A 20,726-nucleotide genomic window follows, 5' to 3' on the forward strand; every position below is an offset into this window, starting at 1 on the left:
GATACTGTAACATAGTGATACACTCACAGTGATACTGTGACACAGTGATACACGGTGCTCCACACACACTCTCTCAGTGATACTGTGACATACTGATACACTCTGTGATACTGTGACACAGTGATACACTCACAGTGATACTGTGACATAGTGATACACTGTGCTCCACACACTGTAAAAGTGATACTGTGACATGGTGAGATACTCTCTCAGTGAAACTGTGACACAGTGACACACTGTGCTCCACACACAGTCTCAGTGAATGCATGCTCCCTCATATGTCCACCAGCTGCCTGTCGCTTGACACAAATGAGACACTTTGCTGTCACTTGTGAGGCCGGGAGGTATGACAGCCCTGCTGCTTGATGCACATTGCTCAGTACTGTGTGCTTTAATGAGGTGTCTCCTTCACAGGGACTGAAGAACCAGGTTGAAGTGAGGCTCAACATTGTGAGCTGCCCTCCTGTCATCACTGTGCTGATTAAACGGCCCGATCTCAAGTACCAGCTGGGTTTTAGTGTGCAGAACGGTATTGTGAGTATCAGTGTCACAACTGGATAGAATGGCGGTGGTGGTAAAACACACACAGTGCTGGAGGATATCTGCAGGCTAGGCAGCATCTATGGAAAAGACTACAATTGAAGTTTTGGACCGAAACCCTTTGGCAGGACTGGGAAAAAAAAGCTGAGGAGTAAATTTGAAAGGTGGGGTAGTGGAGAGAGAAAAACACTAGGCGATTGGTGAAACTCGGAGGGGGAGGGATGAAGCAAAGAGCTGGGAAGTTGACTGGTGAAAGAGACAGAAGGCCATGGAAGAAAGAGGAAAGGGGGTGGGGAGAGGAGCACCAGAGGGAGGTGATGGGTGGACAAGGAGATAACATGAGAGAGGGACAAGGGGATGGGAAATGGTGAAGGGGTGACATTACTGGAAGTTCAAGAAATCTATGGTCATGGCATCAGGTTGGAGGCTACCCAAACGGAATATAAGGTGTTGTTCCTCCAATCTCGGTGTGGCCTTATCCTGACAGTGGAGGAGGCAATGGATGGACAGATTGGAATGGGAATGGGAAAGATAGTGGAGAGGGCAGTTTGCTCGGGAGAGCACGCGTAAAGTCGCCAGTTAAATTGGGTGGCCACTGCGAGATCCCACTTTTTCTGGCAGATGGATCGTAGGTCCCTGGCAAAATGATCTTCCAACCTACATCGGGTCTCACGGAGATACAGGAGGCCACACCGGGAACACTGAACACAGTAAATGACCCCAACAGACTCACAGGTGAAGTGTCACCTCACCTGGAAGGACTGTTTCGAGCCCTGAATGGTAGTGAGGGGGGTAGTGTGGGGCAGGTGTAGCACTTGTTCCACTTGCAAGGATAAGTGCCAGGTGGGAGATCAGTGGGAGGGGGATGAATGGACAAGTGAGTCATGTAGGGAATGATCCCTTTGGAAAGCAGGAAGTTGGGGGGGGGGGGAGGAAAAAATTGTGTTTGGTGGTGGGATCCAGTTGGAGGTGGTGGAAGCTTCGGAGAATTACATGCTGGACACGGAGGCTGGTGGGTTGGTAGATGAGGACAAGAGGAACCCTATCCCTGGTAGGGTGGAGGGAGGGTGGGTTAAGAGCAGACATGCGTGAAATAGAAGAGATGCAGTTAAGGACAGCATTGATGGTGGAAGAAGGGAAAAAGGAGGACATCTCCTTCATTCTAGAATAAAAAGTCTCATCCTGAGAGCAGATGCGGTGGAGACAGAGGAATTAAGAGAAGGGGATAGTGTTTTTACAAGTAGCAGGGTGGGACGAGGTATAGTCCAGGTAGCTGTGAGAGTCCGTTGGTTTATAATTTATATTATAAATTTTGATTATTTCTATCATAATTCCATCTTCCCGCCACCCTACCAGGGATAGGCTTCCTCTTGTCCTCTCCTACCATGCCACCAGCCTCCATGATTGAATTCTCCGAAACTTCCACCACCTCCAACAGGAACCCACCGCCAAACAGATCTTTCCCTCTCCCCCACTTCCTGCTTTCCACAGGGATCACTCCCTACACGACTCCCTTATCCATTCGTCCCTCCCCACTGATCTCCCTTCTGGCACTCATCCTTGCAAACATGACAAGTGCTACACCTGCCCCTACACCTCCTCTCTCACTACCATTCAAGCCCCAAACGGTTCTTCCAGGTGAGGCGACACTTCACACGTGTGTCTGTTGGAGTCGTATATGCTGTGTTCGGTGCTCCTGGTGTAGCCTCTTGTATATCGATGAGACCCTACGTAGGTTGGGAGACCACTTCGCTGAGCATTTACCCTCTGTCCGCTAGAACAAGCAGAATCTCCCAGTGGCCACCCATTTGAATTCCAAATTCCCATTCCGATCTGTCCATCCATGGCCTCCTCCACTGTCAGGATAAGGCTACACTGAACAACAGGAATTCTGCAGATGCTGGAAATTCAAGCAACACACATCAAAGTTGCTGGTGAACGCAGCAGGCCAGGCAGCATCTGTAGGAAGAGGTACAGTCGACGTTTCAGGCCGAGACCCTTCGTCAGGACTAACTGAAGGAAGAGCTAGTAAGAGATTTGAAAGGTGATTTTCTCTTGCTTGTGATGGTGTTGGTGGCATCTGACCCACTGGTCTTCGTCGATCAGGACACGGAGCATAGGAACTGGGTGCTATGTTGCATTTGTACAAGTGGTTGGTGAGGCCACATGGTGTCGGGTTTTGAATTCCCTATTATAGAAAAAACATTATTAAGCTGGGGAGAGTGTGGGGAAGATTGATGAGGATGTGGTCAGGAATAAAGAGCCTGAGTTATAGGGAAAAGCTTCTCTGCAACTGCCACAGTAGAATGATGTACACACAGTACGAGATGTTACGCTGCACTCATACCAGTAACTGCATGTGTTGTGTACGGTGTAGGGTTTAGGCTGCCTCACTACAGGACTGATGTGGTAGTAACACAGTGTACAGATGAGATTCGCCAGGGTGGTGACAGGAGTGGAGAGCTTGCTTCTGAGGAGAGATTCCATAGGCTGAGTTTGTCCTCACTGTTATGTCAGAGGTGGAGGCGTGACCTGACAGAGCTTTATCAAATAAACAACAGAAAGGCAGAATCTTTACCTCCGGGTGGGGTGGGGGATCTAGAAGCAGACCTAGAACCGGGGGATCTAGAACCAGAGTGACCAGAGATTTAAGGTGAAAGGAGAGAAGTTTAAAGGTCTGAGGGATACGTTTTTCAAATGGACGTCGCTGTTTATTTGGAACGTGCTTCCAGACCAGGAGGTTGAGGCAGGTACAGTATCACCGTAATGTTTACAGAACACAGAACAGTGTAATATCCTCAAGCCACGATGGTCCTTCGGCCCACAATGTTGTGCCAAACTCATTGAAGCGTTAGTTAAACACCGAATTAAACTAACCCTTCCTGCCTACACATCGTCCATAACCTTCTTCTCTGTACATTTAAAGTTCGAAAGTATGAAGTGCATATATGTCACCATGTACAATCCTGAGATTCATTTTCTTGTGGGCATTCACAGCAAATTCACAGCAAACCATTCATAGCAAATGGTTGAGACAGGTTCGATGTTGTCATTTGAAGCTAAACTGGACAGCTATATGGACAGGAAAGCAATGGAGGGTTATGGGCTGAGTGCAGGTCAGTGGGACTAGGTGAGAGTAAGAGTTCGGCACAGACTAGAAGGGCCGAGATGGCCTGTTTCTGTGCTGTTATTGTTATATGGTTATAATACAACAGCATCAATGAAAAACTGCACACAAAGACAGACAACCAACCAATGTGCAAAAGAAAATAAATTGTGCAAATGCAAAAACTAGATGGATTAATACTTAAAATTGAAAGTGAGTGCATAGGTTGTGGAATCAGTTCAGTATTGGTGTGAGTGAAGTTATCTGCACAAGTTCAAGAGCTTGATTGTTGAAGGGTAATAACCTGGTGGTGAGGGACATGAGGCTGCTGTACCTTTTTCCTGATGGCAGCCGTGAGAAGAGAGCATGACCTAGATGGTGGACATCCTTGATGGATGCTGCTTTCTTGCAACAGCGCTCCAATAGTGGAGAGGACTTTGCTCGTAACAGACTGGTCTGTATCCACTTTGTTTGATAGGCTTTTCTGTTCTTGGGCATTGGTGTTTCCATACGAGGCCGTGATGCAACCAGTCAGGATGCTCTCCACTGTGCAACTATAGAAGTTTGTCAAAGTTTTAGATGATGGGCCGAATTTGCACAAATTTCTAAGTAGAGGCATTGCTGTGCCTTTTTCAGTGCTGGTCTGGGTGTTTCTGCCCCGGCAGTAAGTGCTATTCTTTATTTGCTGCTGATCATTCTGCTCTTCACTAAATGCCCTGTGATGGTTATCACGAGGACATGGTTTCTCTGAGTGTGGGGATGTTGTTCAGCCTGACTGTATTGCAGTGAAGCATCAGTAAGTGGCAGTAGTGGACTGCATCGGGTTCTGAGCAAATTGGATCCACAGTTTTGCACTCAGTAAGAATATTATAGGATCTGTGAAGCTAAAACCATGATTCAAGACTGTTTAATGTCATTTCCAGTTCACAACTGTATAGAGAACAAAATGGTTGTTACTCCAGATCCAATGTAGCAAAAAAAAATGCAGTAATAATGAAAAAACAAGCAACAAATAAAAATACATAAGATAGCAGATAGACGTTTGTCCATGAAGTGACACTAGGTTCAGGAGGTGACTAGCAGGAAATGATAAAGTACCGGTGGGGTGGGTTAGTGGGTGGAGTTGCTGTTTGGGGAAAGTAACTAGATTTGGAATCTGGTGGTCTTGGTATGGACACAGACTCCTCCCTGATGGAAGTGAGATGAACAGTCCCTGAGCACGCACCCGGTCTTTGTTACAGATCTGTAGCTTGATGCGAGGTGGTATTGCAGAACGTGGAGGAGTCAGAGTGGGTCATCGCATCATTGATATCAATGGGCAGAGCGTTGTGGCTACAGCCCATGAGAAGATCGTCCAGGCCCTGTCTAATTCAGTGGGAGAGGTAAGGACCCCTGGTCTTTATTGATAACCCCTTCCCTATTCCCTCATCCACAATCTCCTTTCCTCCTGCCTCTCTTTCTCTCTCCACTTCTACTTATTTTTCCATGTCTTTGATTCTTCTCACCTAATGTTCTTCCAACACTCGCTCACTCTCTGTCTGTTCAATGTGAATGAAATAGAAGATTTTAATTGCTTAACTTTCAAAAATTGTAGATTCACATGAAGACGATGCCAGCTGCTATGTTCAGGCTCCTGACTGGGCAGGAAACACCATTGTACATCTGAGAGTGGACAGCCCCTCCTCGGTGAACAAGAGCTTCCAGCAAATTTACTGCAAATTCTTTATGGGAAAGAGATGACCAGTGGACTGCTGATGATGCCAGTTCCTCCCAAGTCCTGTGCGCGTGGTGTGTGTATGCGTCTGCTCCTTGTGTCTGTCTTGTCAGTCTGTGTGTCTGCATGTCTCTACCCTCACTCTCTACCAACAACGGCCGCTCCCATTGAGGCACTGCTGGAAAAGACAAAAATACTTTGCGTTTTAGGATATCAGACCAATTTCCTTTCAAAGTTTTTGAAGACAAATGTCACTGCCATGGGCTGTGGATGTGCAATAAAGAACACAGTGTCCAATGAAGAGGTGAATTCCGTGACAATCTGTTACCTTTAGTTGTGAGGACACAGGGATACCTGTCAGCCAATTAACCTGAGCTCTCTCACTCTTTACAGGGAAATTCCTTTGTACATTCATCCCGCTCAGTGCGACAGTACAGATGTCTCTTGTCGGTTGCTGGAGGAAGGTCTGGAGTTTGTTTGTACAGTGTGTTTTTGCTGGCCAAGTTGGTTACATTAAGTCTTTGCATTTGTGTTTTGGAATGTTGTGGTTGCCAATAGAAGCCCAATTTTACTCGTGTTCCTCTTCGTTGGCACAGTTGGAACAGGACAGATTCTGTAATTGGTGTATTAGTGACTGTTGTGTGAAGGTGAAGGTGAAGTAACAGGATCTGAAATAAGTGTTAACAACAGTTGGCATTGGAGATCAATTGGATAGATCCAGCACAACTCCTGCTGGAGAGGAAAGGAGGCAAGAGGACCAGGGGTTGGGAAGAGCATGGGGGGGGGGGGGGTGGTTGTTGAAATAACAAGAGGAGCAGATGAACAGAGGCAAAATCTGAGCATTAAATGCTGTGAAAAGCCAATTGTCACAAATTTATTTGAAAATAATCTTTAATCCACAAGATTCAATACAATTTGCAAGGTACAAAAAATAAATCAACTCATTTAATATTTTGTGTCAAACTGTACAGAGTGAGCTTGCTCACAAAACTTGTTTTCATTTGCCATTAAGTTAATTAATAATTTATATCTTTTCTTCACAAATGTTAAAATATACAGATACAACATACAGCTCCCATTATCTGTTAAATGATCCCAGTGGTGTGGGTCTCAAATAGCCTCTGACAACCAAGTCCAGCTCCTGGCCTTCACATGTGGCTTAGCCAATCCTGTGATGCCACTGCTGCCAAACTGTACGAGACTCCACATATCACATAGACAGCTAGGACACAACACATTTGTCAACCTCGACCAATGGAGGGCATTGTGGAAATAAATAAATGAATATGTTCTTTCCAAACTCATTTCTTGACACATGTACAGATGGTGCCATTTCATGTTACAGAAGATCGTGATAAAGACGGTTTTTTGGGAACACAACACCCAGTAATACCATGGTCACCTGTCATGTTTAAACAGGCAGCTGTTTGATGGAATTGCAGAACGGCTGTCCTGCTCAGGCTGGAAGCCATTATCATGTTCAGTATTGAATTCTTGCATGATTCTCAGTCGTTTCCTCCTGTCAGTGGGGTACAGAGACAGGATGAGTGATTGGTTGGACAAACAGGTGGGTATCCCAGTTCCTCCCACTGCAACCCACCTAGACCTTTGGCATGGACAAGGTGTCAGGCACAGTTCTGCAGTTTGTAAAGAGAGCTAACGAAGGGCTGCTGCTGATTTTTGCGAGTATTCTCTGCACTGTCCCTCTCACTCAGTGTGTTCACACATCATCAGAAGCACCACTGGAGAAGTGGAATAAGCTCACGGCCACCAGCTACATTGCCGGGACGGTGTACCCATCGTCACCGGGAGCGGCTTGCCGCTTCCAGCTACATCACCGGATTGAGGATTCTGCCCAATCACGGGTCAACGGTCCTCAGTCCGGACAGAAGAAACCCAAGAGGGGTTCTGTATTTCCTTGCTGTCTAGTGAACTGTATATGAACCTTATCCTGTTGGAGAAGATTGCTCACAGTTGTCATGGATGCAGTCCACTTTTAACAGGGGAGCAAGGGGCTGAGATTACAGGAGGCGGAACCGGGGGCAGACCTGCTTCAGCAGATACCAGAGGCTTCTGTTCAATGCGAATTCAAGAACAGTTCCAGTTTTGTTCTCCCACCTGACGTGCTGACGTTTGGCAGGTCACGGCATCGTATGGGGTAGGTAGCTCGGCTGGGAAGAGTTACTGGGACTGTGAATGGACACATTCCCTCTAACTTGTAATGACCAGTGTGTGCAAAAATCTTGATCTGTGCAATTTTATTTGCTCAGTGACAACATGTGCACACTGAATTTCATACATAGAGGTATTCATTTCAACTGCCAGCAAAAAACACTGTCAATAAGAACATTGATCTCTTCTGGGTTTGATCGTTTTCATTCTCATCATCTGCAATCTTACAAAACACACATAGTAGGCCTGGAGCGGGTAATGAAAGATTTTCTTGCCGGAGCTTTTGCACACTGTCCGTATGTGATTTGCTTGCTAAATGATGCTTTAAAAAGTCAAGTTTCCAAATATCACTCCACTTCTTCCCATTGCAAATTCTCCAGCAATTTTTGCATCGTGACAGTACACGCGTAACACCAAATTCTGTATTGTACACATAAATAGCATCAGAAACCTGGACAATATACCAATGACATCTGAAGGCACTTGAAAAGTGCCATCAACACTGTCATCGAAACATCTTAAATATCAGCTGGGAAGAGAGAAGAACCAACGTCAGCATGCTAAATGAAGCAAAAACAACAAGCATTGAAGCCTACGTCATCAAGAACCAACTAAGATGGAGCGGTCATGTTCAGATGAAAGATGAATGTCTGCCGAAATGAATCTTCTACTCCCAGCTTAAAGAAGGCAAATGTAAAAGAGGCGGACAACAGAAGAGGTTCAAAGACATCTTAAAAGCCAACATGAAGAAATGTAACATCGACATCAACAATTGGGAAACTAATGCCAAGGACAGGAAACTCTGACAAGCCATCATCCGAGAAGGAACAGCAACTTTCAAAGCTAAAAGATGTGTAGAATTAGAAGAAAAGAGAAGAAAATGGAAAGAGGGGCAGCAACAACCAAAGCCCGATCTGCCATCTGGAACTACCTGCCCTGATGCGGAAGAACTTTCAAAGCCAAGATTGGACTCATAAGCCACTTGAGAGCCCATAAGTAGATCAACAGAACAAAGACCATCATCCTCGACCTCGAGGGATAGCCACGATGACGATTTCTTGTAGCTGCACATTCCTGACCTCATGAGCTTTTGGTGCAGCAGTTTCTACTGTTTCATTAAGCCATTCCATTTCAAATGAGCTAGCAGTTCTTTTGCGCTTCGCGTCCTTTGCTTCTTTGGAATTCGATATGATGAATCAATAATTTCTTCAATAAAACAGGATAAATAAGTCAATTCTAAAGTCTGCAGACAAATCATAAAAAGCTTCAGGTTGTCAAAACCGTCCGCATCAGAAACCGGAAAAGGAAATGTGATTATGTACGATCATGAAATACATTTAACAAGCCCACAAGGTAGAGGGTGACAAACCTTTGTGCGCAGTTTAAATTCCTTTGTGCGCTAGTAGCGAAAAATGGGCATTATTATATTAGGAGCCATACTAGGAGCATTGCCTATGCTGTACCGGCAGAGGAGGACAAGTGAGGGAGATCCAAGCACAGGCCTCTGGAAAACAAAGGGAATTACCATGAGAAATAACAGCCTCACTCCATTGTAGTTTTCATGAGGCTGACTGACCCCAGTCTCACCTCAAATCGTTGCCTATCATACCCATAACAAGAGATTCCCTCACCTATCAATCCACTGCCAGCAGCCTCACTTCGACTGATGATGGCACAGCATACACATGAGATCATGGTGAGGCCACACCTGGGTTGTGTACAGGTGAGAACGCTTGCTGTGACCACACCTGGGGTTGTGTACATGTGAGATCATGGTGAGGCTACTCCTGGGGTTGTTAACAGGTGAGAACTTGGTATGACCACACCTGGAGTTGTGTACTGGTGTGACATTGGTGAGGTCACACCTGCAGTAGTGTACAGGTGAGATGAGACCTTGGTGAGGTCACACCTGGGGGTGTGTACAGGTGAAAGGGAAATAGTTGTGTACGGTTGTGGGGAAAATGAAGAAGGTGCAGGATAAACAAAGAAATACGTAAATGGTAAAATAGTACAGCCATAATTGTTACGAGAAATCAAAACTAATGCAAAAGCAGAAGCGAGGGCATAGAGAAATGAGTGCAAAAATTTGCAGTAAGATAGAGGGTTGAAAAGCTTTTAAAATCCCATAGAGAGCAACTGAAAGAATCATTAGGAGGGAAAAAATGAAATATGAAAGCAAGCGAGCAAACAATATCAAAGTGGATAGTAAAACCTTTTCCGAGTATGTAATACAAGAGAGATGAGAGTGAATAGAGGACAGCAAGAAAATGAGGACAGAGAAATAATAATGGGGACGAGGAGAGGGCAGATGAACTAAATGAGTATTTTGCACCAGTCTTCACTGTGAAAGACTGTGAAAAAGTGCTTGGCAAACTCAAAGGTCTTAGACATAGGGACAGAATTAGTCCATTCAGCCCATCAATTCTGCTCCATCAGTAAATCATGGCTGATCCCGGATCCCATTCAACCCAATACACCTGCCTTCTCATCATATCCTTTGACGCCCTAATTGATCAGGGAACGATCACTTGTGCCTTAAATATACCCATGGACTTGGCCTCCGCCGCATTCTGTGGCCGAGCATTCCACAGATTCTACTTTCTGGCTAAAAAAATCCTCCTTACCTTTGTTCTAAAGGGTCACCCCTCAATTTTGAGGCTGAGCCCTTTAGTTCTGGATACCCCAACCATAGGAAACATCTTTCTCCGTCCACCCTAACTAGTCCTCTCAACATTTAGTAGGCTTCTGCCCTCTTCTGAAATCCAGTGAGTGCAGGCCCAAAGCTGCCAAATGCTCCTCATATGTTAACTCTTCATTTCCAGAATCATCCTCATGAACATCCTCTGGATTCTCTCCAATAACAACACATCATTTCTGAGATATGGGGCCCAAGACTGTTGACGGTACTCCAACTGCAGCCTGACTAGTGTCTTATAAGGGCTCAGCATAATCTCCCTGCTTTTAGAAACCATAGAAACTACAGCACAGAAACAGGCCTTTTGGCCCTTCTTGGCTGTGCCGAACCATTTTCTGCCTAGTCCCGCTGACCTGCACACGGACCATATCCCTCCATACACCTCCCATCCATGTATCTGTCCAATTTATTTTTAATTGTTAAAAAAGAACCCGCATTTACCACCTCGTCTGGCAGCTCATTCCACACTCCCACCACTCTCTGTGTGAAGAAGCCCCCCCTAATGTTCCCTTTAAACTTTTCCCCCCTCACCCTTAACCCATGTCCTCTGGTTTTTTTCTCCCCTTGCCTCAGTGGAAAAAGCCTGCTTGCATTCACTCTATCTATACCCATCATAATTTTATATACCTCTATCAAATCTCCCCTCATTCTTCTACGCTCCAGGGAATAAAATCCTAACCTATTCAACCTTTCTCTGTAATTGAGTTTCTCAAGTGCTGGCAACATCCTTGTAAACCTTCTCTGCACTCTTTCAACCTTATTTATATCCTTCCTGTAATTTGGTGACCAAAACTGAACACAATACTCCAGATTCGGCCTCACCAATGCCTTATACAACCTCTTCATAACATTCCAGCTCTTATACTCAATACTTTGATTAATAAAGGCCAATGTACCAAAAGCTCTCTTTACGACCCTATCTACCTGTGACGACATTTTGTATCTGTATTCCCAGATCCCTCTGTTCCACTGCACTCCTCAGTGCCTTACCATTAACCCTGTATGTTCTACCTTGGTTTGTCCTTCCAACATGCAATACCTCATACTTGTCTGTATTAAGCCCCATCTGCCATTTTTCAGCCCATTTTTCCAGCTGGTCCAAGTCCCTCTGCAGGCTCTGAAAACCTTCCTCACTGTCTACTACACCTCCAATCTTTGTATCATCAGCAAATTTGCTGATCCAATTTACCACATTATCATCCAGATCATTGATATAGATGACAAATAACAATGGACCCAGCACTGATCCCTGTGGCACACCACTAGTCACAGGCATCCACTCGGAGAGGCAATTCTCTACTACCACTCTTTGGCTTCTTCCATTGAGCCAATGTCTAATCCAATTTACCACCTCTCCATGTATACCTAGTGACTGAATTTTCCTAACTAACCTCCCATGCGGGACCTTGTCAAAGGCCTTACTGAAGTCCATGTAGACAATATCCACTGCCTTCCCTTCATCCACTTTCTTGGTAACCTCCTCGAAAAGCTCCAATAGATTGGTCAAACATGACCTACCACGCACAAAGCCATGTTGACTCTCCCTAATAAGTCCCTGTCTATCCAAATGCTTGTAGATTCTGTCTCTTAGTACTCCCTCCAATAACTTACCTACTACCGACGTTAAACTTACCGGTCTATAATTTCCCGGATTACTTTTCGATCCTTTTTTAAACAACGGAACAACATGAGCCACTCTCCAATCCTCCGGCACCTCACCTGTAGACAGCAACATTTTAAATATTTCTGCCAGGGCCCCTGCAATTTCAACACTAGTCTCCTTTATTATTCTATTCTCCTTGAATTATGTGGGCATGTGGCCAAGTGGTTAAGGCATTGGACTAGCAACCTGAAGGTTGGGGGTTCGAGCCTCAGCTGAGGCAATATGTTGTGTCCTTGAGCAAGGCACTTAATCACGCATTGCTCTGCAACGACACTGGTGCCAAGCTGTATGGGTCCTAATGCCCTTCCCTTGGACAACATCGGTGTCGTGGAGAGGGGAGACTTGCAGCATGGGCAACTGCTGGTCTTCCATACAACCTTGCCCAGGCCTGCACCTGGAGAGTGAAGACTTTCCAGGTGCAGATCCATGGTCTCGCAAGACTAATGGATACCTTTATTTTTTAAATTCTCCTTGAAATACTTATACTTTATGCTTTATTGTCACCAAAGAATTGATACTAGAACATAAATCATTGCAGCGATATTTGATTCTGCGCCAATATTACATTTGCCGCCTTTACCATAGACTCAACCTGTAAATTAACCTTCTGGGAGTCTTGCATGAGGACTTCTAAGTTTCTCTGCACCTCTGATGTTTGAACCTTCTCCCCATTTAGATAATAGTCCACACTATTGTTCCTTTTACTAAAATGCATTATCATTCATTTCCCAACACTGTATTCCACCTGCCACTTTTTGGCCCATTCTTCCAATTTGTCTAAGTCCTGGTGCAATCACATTGCTTCCTCAGCACTACTTACTCCTCCATCTATCTTTGTATCATCCACAAACTTTGCCTCAAAGCCATCAATTCCACTATTCAAATCAATGACAAACAATGTGAAAACTAGCAGTCCCACCGCTGACCCCTGAGGAACACCACGAGTCACTGGCAGCCAATCAGAAAAGACTCACTTTTATTCCCACTCGCTGCCTCCTGCCTGTCAGCCATTCTGCTATCCATGCCAGTATCTCTCCAGTGATGTCACAGGATTTTATCTTGTTAAGCAGCCTCATGTGCGGCACCTTATCAAATGCCTTCTGAAAAACCAAATGAATGACATCCACTGCCTCTCCTTTGTCCACCCTGCTTGTTACGACCTTGAAGAACTCTTAACAGAGTTGTCAGGCAAGATTTCCCCCTACAGAAACCATGCTGACTTTGACTTATTTTATCATTAGTCTCCAAGTACCCCGAATCCTCATCCTTAATAACAGACTCCAACAATTTCCCAAGCACTGAGGTTAGGCTAACTGGCCTATAATTTCCTTTCTTTTGCCTTCCTCCCTTCTTAAAGAGTGGAAGGACATTTGCAATCTTTCAGTCCTCTGGGACCATGAATCACTTGAGGTTTCAAGGTACTTGGAGACTAATAATAAAAATGAGTCAAAATCAGCATGGTTTCTGTGAAGGGAAATCTTACCTGACAAATCTGTTAGAGTTCTTCAAAGAAGTAACAAGCAGGGTTGACAAAAGAGAGGCCATGGATGTCATTTACATGGATTTTCAGAAGGCATTTGATAAGGTGCTACACATGAGGCTGCTTAACAAAATAAAATCCTGTGGTGTTACAGGAAAGATACTGACATGGGAACGAAATGGCTGACAGGCAGGAGGCAGCAAGTTGGAATAAAAGGGGCTTTTTCTGGTTGGCTGTCAGTGACTAGTGGTGTTCCTCAGAGGTCAGTATTGGGATTGTTACTTGTCACATTGTCAGTGACTTAGATAATGGAATTGATGGCTTTGTGGCAAAGTTTGCTGATGATACGAAGATAGGTGGAGGGGTAGGTAGTGCTGAGAAAGCAATGTGATTGCAGCAGGACTCAGACAAATTGGAAGAATGGGCAAAAAAGTGGCAGATGGAATAAGTGTTGGGAAATGTATGATAACGCATTTTGGTAAAAGGAACACTAGTGCGGACTGTTATCTAAATGGGGAGAAGGTTCAAACATCAGAGGTGCAGAGAAACTTAGAAGTCCTCATGCAAGACTCCCAGAAGGTTAATTTACAGGTTGAGTCTGTGGTAAAAGTGCTAAATGCAATGTTGGCATTTTTTTCAAGGGGAGTTGAGTATAAAAACAAGGAGATAATACTGAACCTTTATAAAACGCTAGTCAGGCTGCAGTTGGAGTACTGTCAATAGTTTTGGGCCACATATCACAGAAAGGATGTGTTGTCAGAGAGAGAGAGAGAGAGAGAGAGAGAGAGAGAGCCCAGAGGAGGTTGATGAGGATGATTCCAGGAATGAAGGAGCGTTTGGCAGCTTCGGGCCTGTACTCACTGGAATTTAGAAGGATGCGAAGGGATCTCATTGAAACCTACCAAATGTTGAAAGGACTTGATAGGGTGGATGTGGCGAGGACGTTCCCTCTGGCGGGGGTTTCCAGAACCAGAAGAATCTTTTAAGCCAGAAAGTAGTAAATCTGTGGAATGCTCTGCCACAGACTGTGGAGGAGGCCAAGTCCATGGGTATGTTTAAGGCAGAAATTGATCATTTCCTGATTGGTCAGGGCATCTAAGGATATGGCGAGAAGGCAGGTGTATGGGGTTGAGTGGGATCTGGGACCAGCCTTGATTGAATGCTGGAGAAAACTCGGTGGCTGAATGGCTGAATTCTGCTCATATGTCTTGTGGTCTCAAGACATTAGCAGTGTGCCAGATATTGAGGGGTGTGAGGGAAGGGAAATGAATGCAGTTACTATTACAAAGGAGAAGGTGCTAAAAAAGATGAAAGACCTGTGGGTACATAAGTTACCTGGACCAGATGAACTGCATGCTAAAATTCTGAAAGAGGTAGCAATGGAGATTGTGAAGGCATTAGTAATGATCTTTCAAAAATCATTGGATTTTGGCATGGGGCCAGAAGACTGGATAATTGCAAATGTCACTCCACTCTTTAAGAAAGAAAGAAGGCTGCAGAAAGGAAATTGTAGACCAGTTAGCCTGATCTCAGTAGTTGGGAAGATGTTGGAGTCAATTGTTAAGAACGAGGTTATGTAGTACTTGGTGACACAGTCCAAGATAGGACAAAGTCACCATGGTCTTCTTAGGGGAAAATCTTGCCTGATGAACCTGTTGGAATTCTTTCAGGAGATTACATGTAGGATAGTTAAAGGGGATGCAGTGGATGTTGTATATTTGGACCTTCTGAAGGGCTTTGACAAGGTGCCACACATGAAGCTGCTTACCAATTTAAGAGCCCATGGTATTACAGGAAATTTACTGGCATGGTTAGAGCGTTGGCTGATTGGTAGGAGGCAGTGAGTGGAAATAAAAGGATCCTTTTCCGGTTGACTGCCAGTGACTAGTGGTGTTCCGCAGGGGCTGGTGTTGGTCACCTCTTCTTTTTAAGCTGTATATAAATGATTTAGATGATGGAATATATGGCTTTGTTGCCAAGTTTACTGGAGGGGCAAGTGGTGTTGAGGAAATAGGTTAGGCTGCAGAAGAACTTGGACAGATTTAGAGTATTGGCATAAGAAATAAATGTGTAGACTATTTTCTAAATATGGAGAAAATCTAAATATCTGAGATGCAAAGGGACTTGGGGGTCCTTGTGCAGAACACCCTAAAGGTTAACTTGCAGGTAGAGTCAGTGGTGAGGAAGGCAAATGCACTGTTAGCATTCATTTCAAGAGGTCTAGAATACAAAAGCAGGGATGTGATGCTGAGGCTTTATAAGGCACTGGTGAGGCCTCACTTTGAGTATTGTGAACAGTTTTGAGCTCCTCATCTCAGAAGACATGTACTGGCATTGGAGAGGGTCCAGAGGAGGTTCACAAGGATGATTCCAGGAATGAAAGGGTTATCATATAGGATTGTTTGATAACTTTAGGTCTGTACTCATTGGAATATAGAAGGATGGGGGTTGGGGGGTTGGTCCCACTGAAACCTTTGGAATGTTGAAAGCAGATGTGGAAAGGATGTTCCCCATGGTGGGAGAGTCTAGGGCAAGAGGGCACAGCCTCAGGATAGAGGGCGCCCTTTCAAAACAGAGATGTGATGAAATTTCTTTAGCCAGTGGATGGTGAATTTGTGGAATTTATTACCTTTCTGGAGGCAGCCAGGCTCAGGAGCTTGATAGGTTCTTGATTGGACACGGCATCAGAGGTTATGGGGAGAAGGCTGGGGAGTAGGGCTGAGGAGGGGAAAAAATGATCAGTCATAATTAAATGGCAGAGCTAACTCAATGGGCCAAATGGCCTAATTCTGTTCCTCTGTCTTATGTACAGGTGAGACAAGAGGTTGATGAGGCCACACATTGAGTTTTGTATAGGTGAGGCCTCACTTGGGGTTATGTACAGGTGAAACAAGATCTTGGAGTGACCACACCTGGGGTATACATATACTGAATAGATTTAAAATGTGCAAAAACAGCAATACTGCATATTAAAAAAGTGAGGTAGTGTTCATGGGTTCAAAGTCCACTTAAAATCAGATGCAGAGGGGAAGAAGCTGTTCCTGAATCGCAGAGTGTGAGCCTTCAGGCCAATAGCCACTAAGAGGTGGAGGAACAGAATTGTTGATAGATTATGGAAAGATGCAGAAACAACAGGGCGACCACAGTGAGGAAGTTTAACCTCCCCAGTGTGGATTGGAACTTTGTCAATACAAGATGAAGTCTCAGTGGATCCAAGAGGGGTTCTTTAAACAGTATGTTGAGAGTCCAGCAAAATGAGAAAACATACTGGACCCAGTTTTGGGAAATGAGTGACAGACTTGATATTGGGAATAGTGACTACATCTCATCTGTTTCATGATAGTTATGAAAAAAAAATAAAATTAGATCTTTTGGGAAGGTAGATGGAAGTGAAAGAACATTGATTGGGAGCAGCTGCTGGTGGACAAGTCCACATCCAACACGTGACAGGCATTTAAAGATCAGAGTTCAGAGTCAGCAAGTTCCAATAAGAAGTAACAACAAAGATGGTAAGGTAAGGATGATCTAAGAGGTCCTAAGTTCTGTCAGGAAGGAAAATGAAGCATATATAAGGTTTAGGAAACTAAAATCAGACTGAGCCCTTGTGGAATTTAGAGATAGCAGGAAAGCAGGAAGGCCAGAAGGGGCCAAGAAGCATGCTTGTAGAGCAGAATCAAGGGGAGTCCCAAGGCCGTTTATACTGGTACTAAGGGAAAGAGGATAACTAAAAAGAAAGTAGATCCATTCAAGGGTAAAGGAATCAAGTGGCTGAGGTACTAAATAAGTACTCTGGAACGCCATTTGTCAAGAAGGATTTAGAAGATACTGAAAACAGAGCAGAACGTGCTAATGTGCTGGGACAGTTTGAGATGAAGGAGATAGTGCTGGGTTTTCTGAAAAGCATTACATTGGATAACTCCCCAGGGCCAAATGGCATATAATCTCAGAATACTGAAAGAAGCAAGTGAGCAGATTGTTGGGCTTTGACAAAGATCTCTGTGACCACTTGGTGCCTTACTTTCAGCGCCAGGCGTACACCACTGCACCCTCACACTGGTTTGAGCTTCAGTGTCTCACTCAAGGAGCTGTAGCCTGTCCCTTGTTCCTGGATCTCACAGCAAATACAAACCCTATCGTGGTCAAGCATATTCTGAAAAATCATAGCACACAGCCAGATCCAACTGGTGAAGTTTTCATCTCCATCATCCTTACTGTAACAAATTTTATTGGTGTCACTGGTCTTGTTTTACGGAGAGACCAAAGTTCAGCCAGCGACTGGGGAGCTGTCACCCATGAGACCCTCCTCCTCCAGAAACTACCCTTGCCCTCACTAAACCACAAACACACTCCCCGGTCGTCATGGAAACCGACTCCAGGCCTGGGGACGACCCAGTGCAGGCCCAAGGTTCCATGTGTTGGCTTCCACACCCAGGCCATGTCCGAGGTTGCCACAGCCTGACTGACGTAGCAGATAGCATTGCTGAACGGAGGTCACCATCTGCCCATTCTGACAGGAAAGGATGGAGGCAGCCAGGCTCAGGAGCACACACACTGTACTCAGCAGCACGAAAAACATCATCGGTAGCAGCACACCTAAGATATCTCAGCCACAGGAATGAGCAACGAGACTGCAGCTGCCCCCTCACCCCACCCTGGGGGAAAGCATAGATATCCCTCACTAACCCCTCTCTGTCAGTCATGAGGTACTGTGACTACATCCCTCCCAAACCAGCACTGAAGTTTTGACATAGTTCCTCCCTTCAGCCCACAGTATTATGCTAACCCATTAACCCACTTTAAGACTTCTTATCCTGGAATTTAATCCCAGACTTTTTATCAAATCGCCAAAAGGTGGTAAGGATGGGCTCCCTCACCTCCATCCCTCTGACCCTCAACACAGGTGCCCCCCCAGGGTTGTGTTCTGAGTCCCATCCTCTACTCCCTTTACACCCACGACTGTACCGCTACACACAGCTCCAATCTGCTGATTAGATTTGCAGATGACACAGCTTTGTTCGGCCTTATTTTTAGCAGTAATGAGACAGCTTACAGAGGAGAGGTTGACACGCTGACACAGTGGTGCCAGGATAACAACCTCTCCCTCAATGCCCAAAAAACAGAAGAGCTGATTGTGGATTGCAGGAGGAACAGAGGCAGCCTGAATATCAACAGAGGCAACATCAATGGATTTGCAGCTGAGAGGGTGAGTAGTTTTAAGTTCCTCGATATACACATCACCAAAGATCTCACCTGGACTGTACACACCGGCTTTGTGGCACAACAGCATCTCTCCCACCTCAGGCGACGAAAGGAGTTTGACATGAGCCCTCGAATCTTCCAGACCTTCTACAGGGGCACCACTGAGAGCATGTTGACCGGCTGTATCACTGCCTGGTTCAGGCACTGCAGAGAGTGGTACGGACAGCCCAGCACATCTGTGGATGTGAACTTCTGTCCATTGAGGACAATTATAGCAGCAGATGCAGAAAAAAGGCCTGGAAGATCTTTGGGTACACCAGTCACCCCAAACATAAACTGTTTCAGCTGCTTCTGTCTGGCAAATGGTACAGCAGCATTAAAGCCAGGACCAACAGACTATGGGACAGCTTCTTTCTACAAGCCATTAGACTTGTAAATTCACATGCCTGTACGTTGCAATGGAGTCATAACACAAAGATTTTTACTCCCTTGCGTAGTGGGATGGATGTAAGACTTGAATAAATTCTAAATTCTAAGATTAATTTCACCTTTTCCAACATAGCCCTTCATTTTGCGTTCATCTACGCCAACCTAAGAGTCTCTGAAATGTCTCTAATGTATCTGCCTCTACCACCACCCCTGGCAGCGTGTTTCACACACCCACCACCTGTTTAAAAGTTTCCTCTGACATCTCCCTTAAAATTGCCTCCAATCACCTTAAAATTATGCTCTCTCCTATTAGCCATTAACACCCTGGGGGAAAAAGCACTGGCTGTCCACTCTAAGTCTCATAATCTTGCACACCTCCATGAAATCATCTCTCATCCTCCGTGGCTCCAAAGAGAAAAGCCCTAGCTCACTCAAACTTTCTTGATTAAACATGCCCTTTCATCCAGGCAGCACCTTGGTGTTGCCCAAGATCCAGTTTGTCTCCAGCTGGGAACCCGGCCGAAGTGTTGATAAGGTTAGAGAAGAGGTTCTCCCTAATCTCTACTCAGGACACTGATGTTGATTGGACAGTTCAAATGCTCCAGAGCTGCAATAGTGGAAGAGTCTGCCTTCCATTACCTGCAGGTGACCCCGGACTCCTTCTCCTACTCCTCCTCCACAGTAACTGGAGTTTAATTTAATTATTAGTTGATGTTAAGTAATCCTAAGTGGTGTGAGGTCAGGAGGCCATCTATGCAGTGAACTTATAACTATCCATCTAACTATGCCATTGGCTGCATAAAGGAGAATGGATCAACTCACCTGCGATCTCCCAACAGTCCAACAACCATGTCCTCACCTTACCCCCAGCAACTTCCCATCAGAGCAGCAATCATGCAAATTGGAAACAGGGCCTTGGGCCCATCAATTCATGCCTACCAAGAACCCATGTAAGCTAGTCCCATTTGCCTGTGGACAGCACTGTCATGACCAGGTATTTTGCAATCAAAGCAGAGGGACCCAGAACCTCTTTACTTTCCCCAGCAGTTGCAACAACCAGACAACAGTGAGCATTCTACTGTCTGCACAGCCACCATTAACACTGACAGCTACTCTCACCACACAGCTGCTGTGGCCCAGCTTACCACGAGGGAGACGGATCTTTTCCAGAAAACCACACCAATTAACCTAGACAGGAGCACCCAAAGGCAGGAAAGTGCAAAGTTAGCAAGGATAGAGTACCATCTAATTAGCAATGACATGGGACAAGATGGGTTTGATTGTTGCCCGAGCACGGAGAACATGGACCGAAAGAGACCCAGACCACAGAAACTGCTCCCAATCACCTTCCCCTGAGGAAGAGAACAGTTTCTTTTAAATACTCACTTACTGGGTCTTATTAGGGCTCTCAGGAAAGGTCTCTAAAGATTTATGAGTATGTTACGTCAGAGTCTGAGAAACGGCTGCAACCTAAAGCTTCCATATCAGAAGTGTCATCTGGGGTTTCAAAATTTGCAAAATTGACTGCAGATTGTCAGAATCACGTTTGATATTACTGGTATATGTTGGAAATTTGTTGTTATGCAGCAGCAGCACATTGCAATACATAATAAAAACAGAATTATTGTAAGTATGTAGTTTAAAAGTTAAATTAAATAAGTAGTTCAAAAAGAGAAAAAATGCAGTGAGGTAGTGTTCAATGTCCATTCAGAAATCTGATGGCAGAAC

At 45.0% G+C, this 20,726-nt stretch overlaps 1 protein-coding gene across 3 annotated transcripts in view; it reads left to right on the top strand.

The window, feature by feature from the left end:
* apba2b (amyloid beta (A4) precursor protein-binding, family A, member 2b) overlaps positions 1-6,115 on the top strand; it is a 167,282-nt gene extending 161,167 nt beyond the window's left edge. For 2 of the 3 annotated variants that reach the window (XM_072281920.1, XM_072281921.1), the window contains exons 11-13: positions 415-534; positions 4,888-5,028; positions 5,241-6,115. In XM_072281920.1, coding sequence (XP_072138021.1) covers positions 415-534; positions 4,888-5,028; positions 5,241-5,312 — 333 coding nt within the window. In that variant the 3' untranslated portion in view covers positions 5,313-6,115. The remainder of the gene's footprint in view (positions 1-414; positions 535-4,887; positions 5,029-5,240) is intronic. The other variant, XR_011889584.1, reaches the window with a different exon arrangement.
* The last annotated feature ends 14,611 nt before the right edge of the window (positions 6,116-20,726 follow it).

This window comes from Mobula birostris, chromosome 18, assembly GCF_030028105.1.
Source record: "Mobula birostris isolate sMobBir1 chromosome 18, sMobBir1.hap1, whole genome shotgun sequence".
NCBI lineage: Eukaryota > Metazoa > Chordata > Chondrichthyes > Myliobatiformes > Myliobatidae > Mobula > Mobula birostris.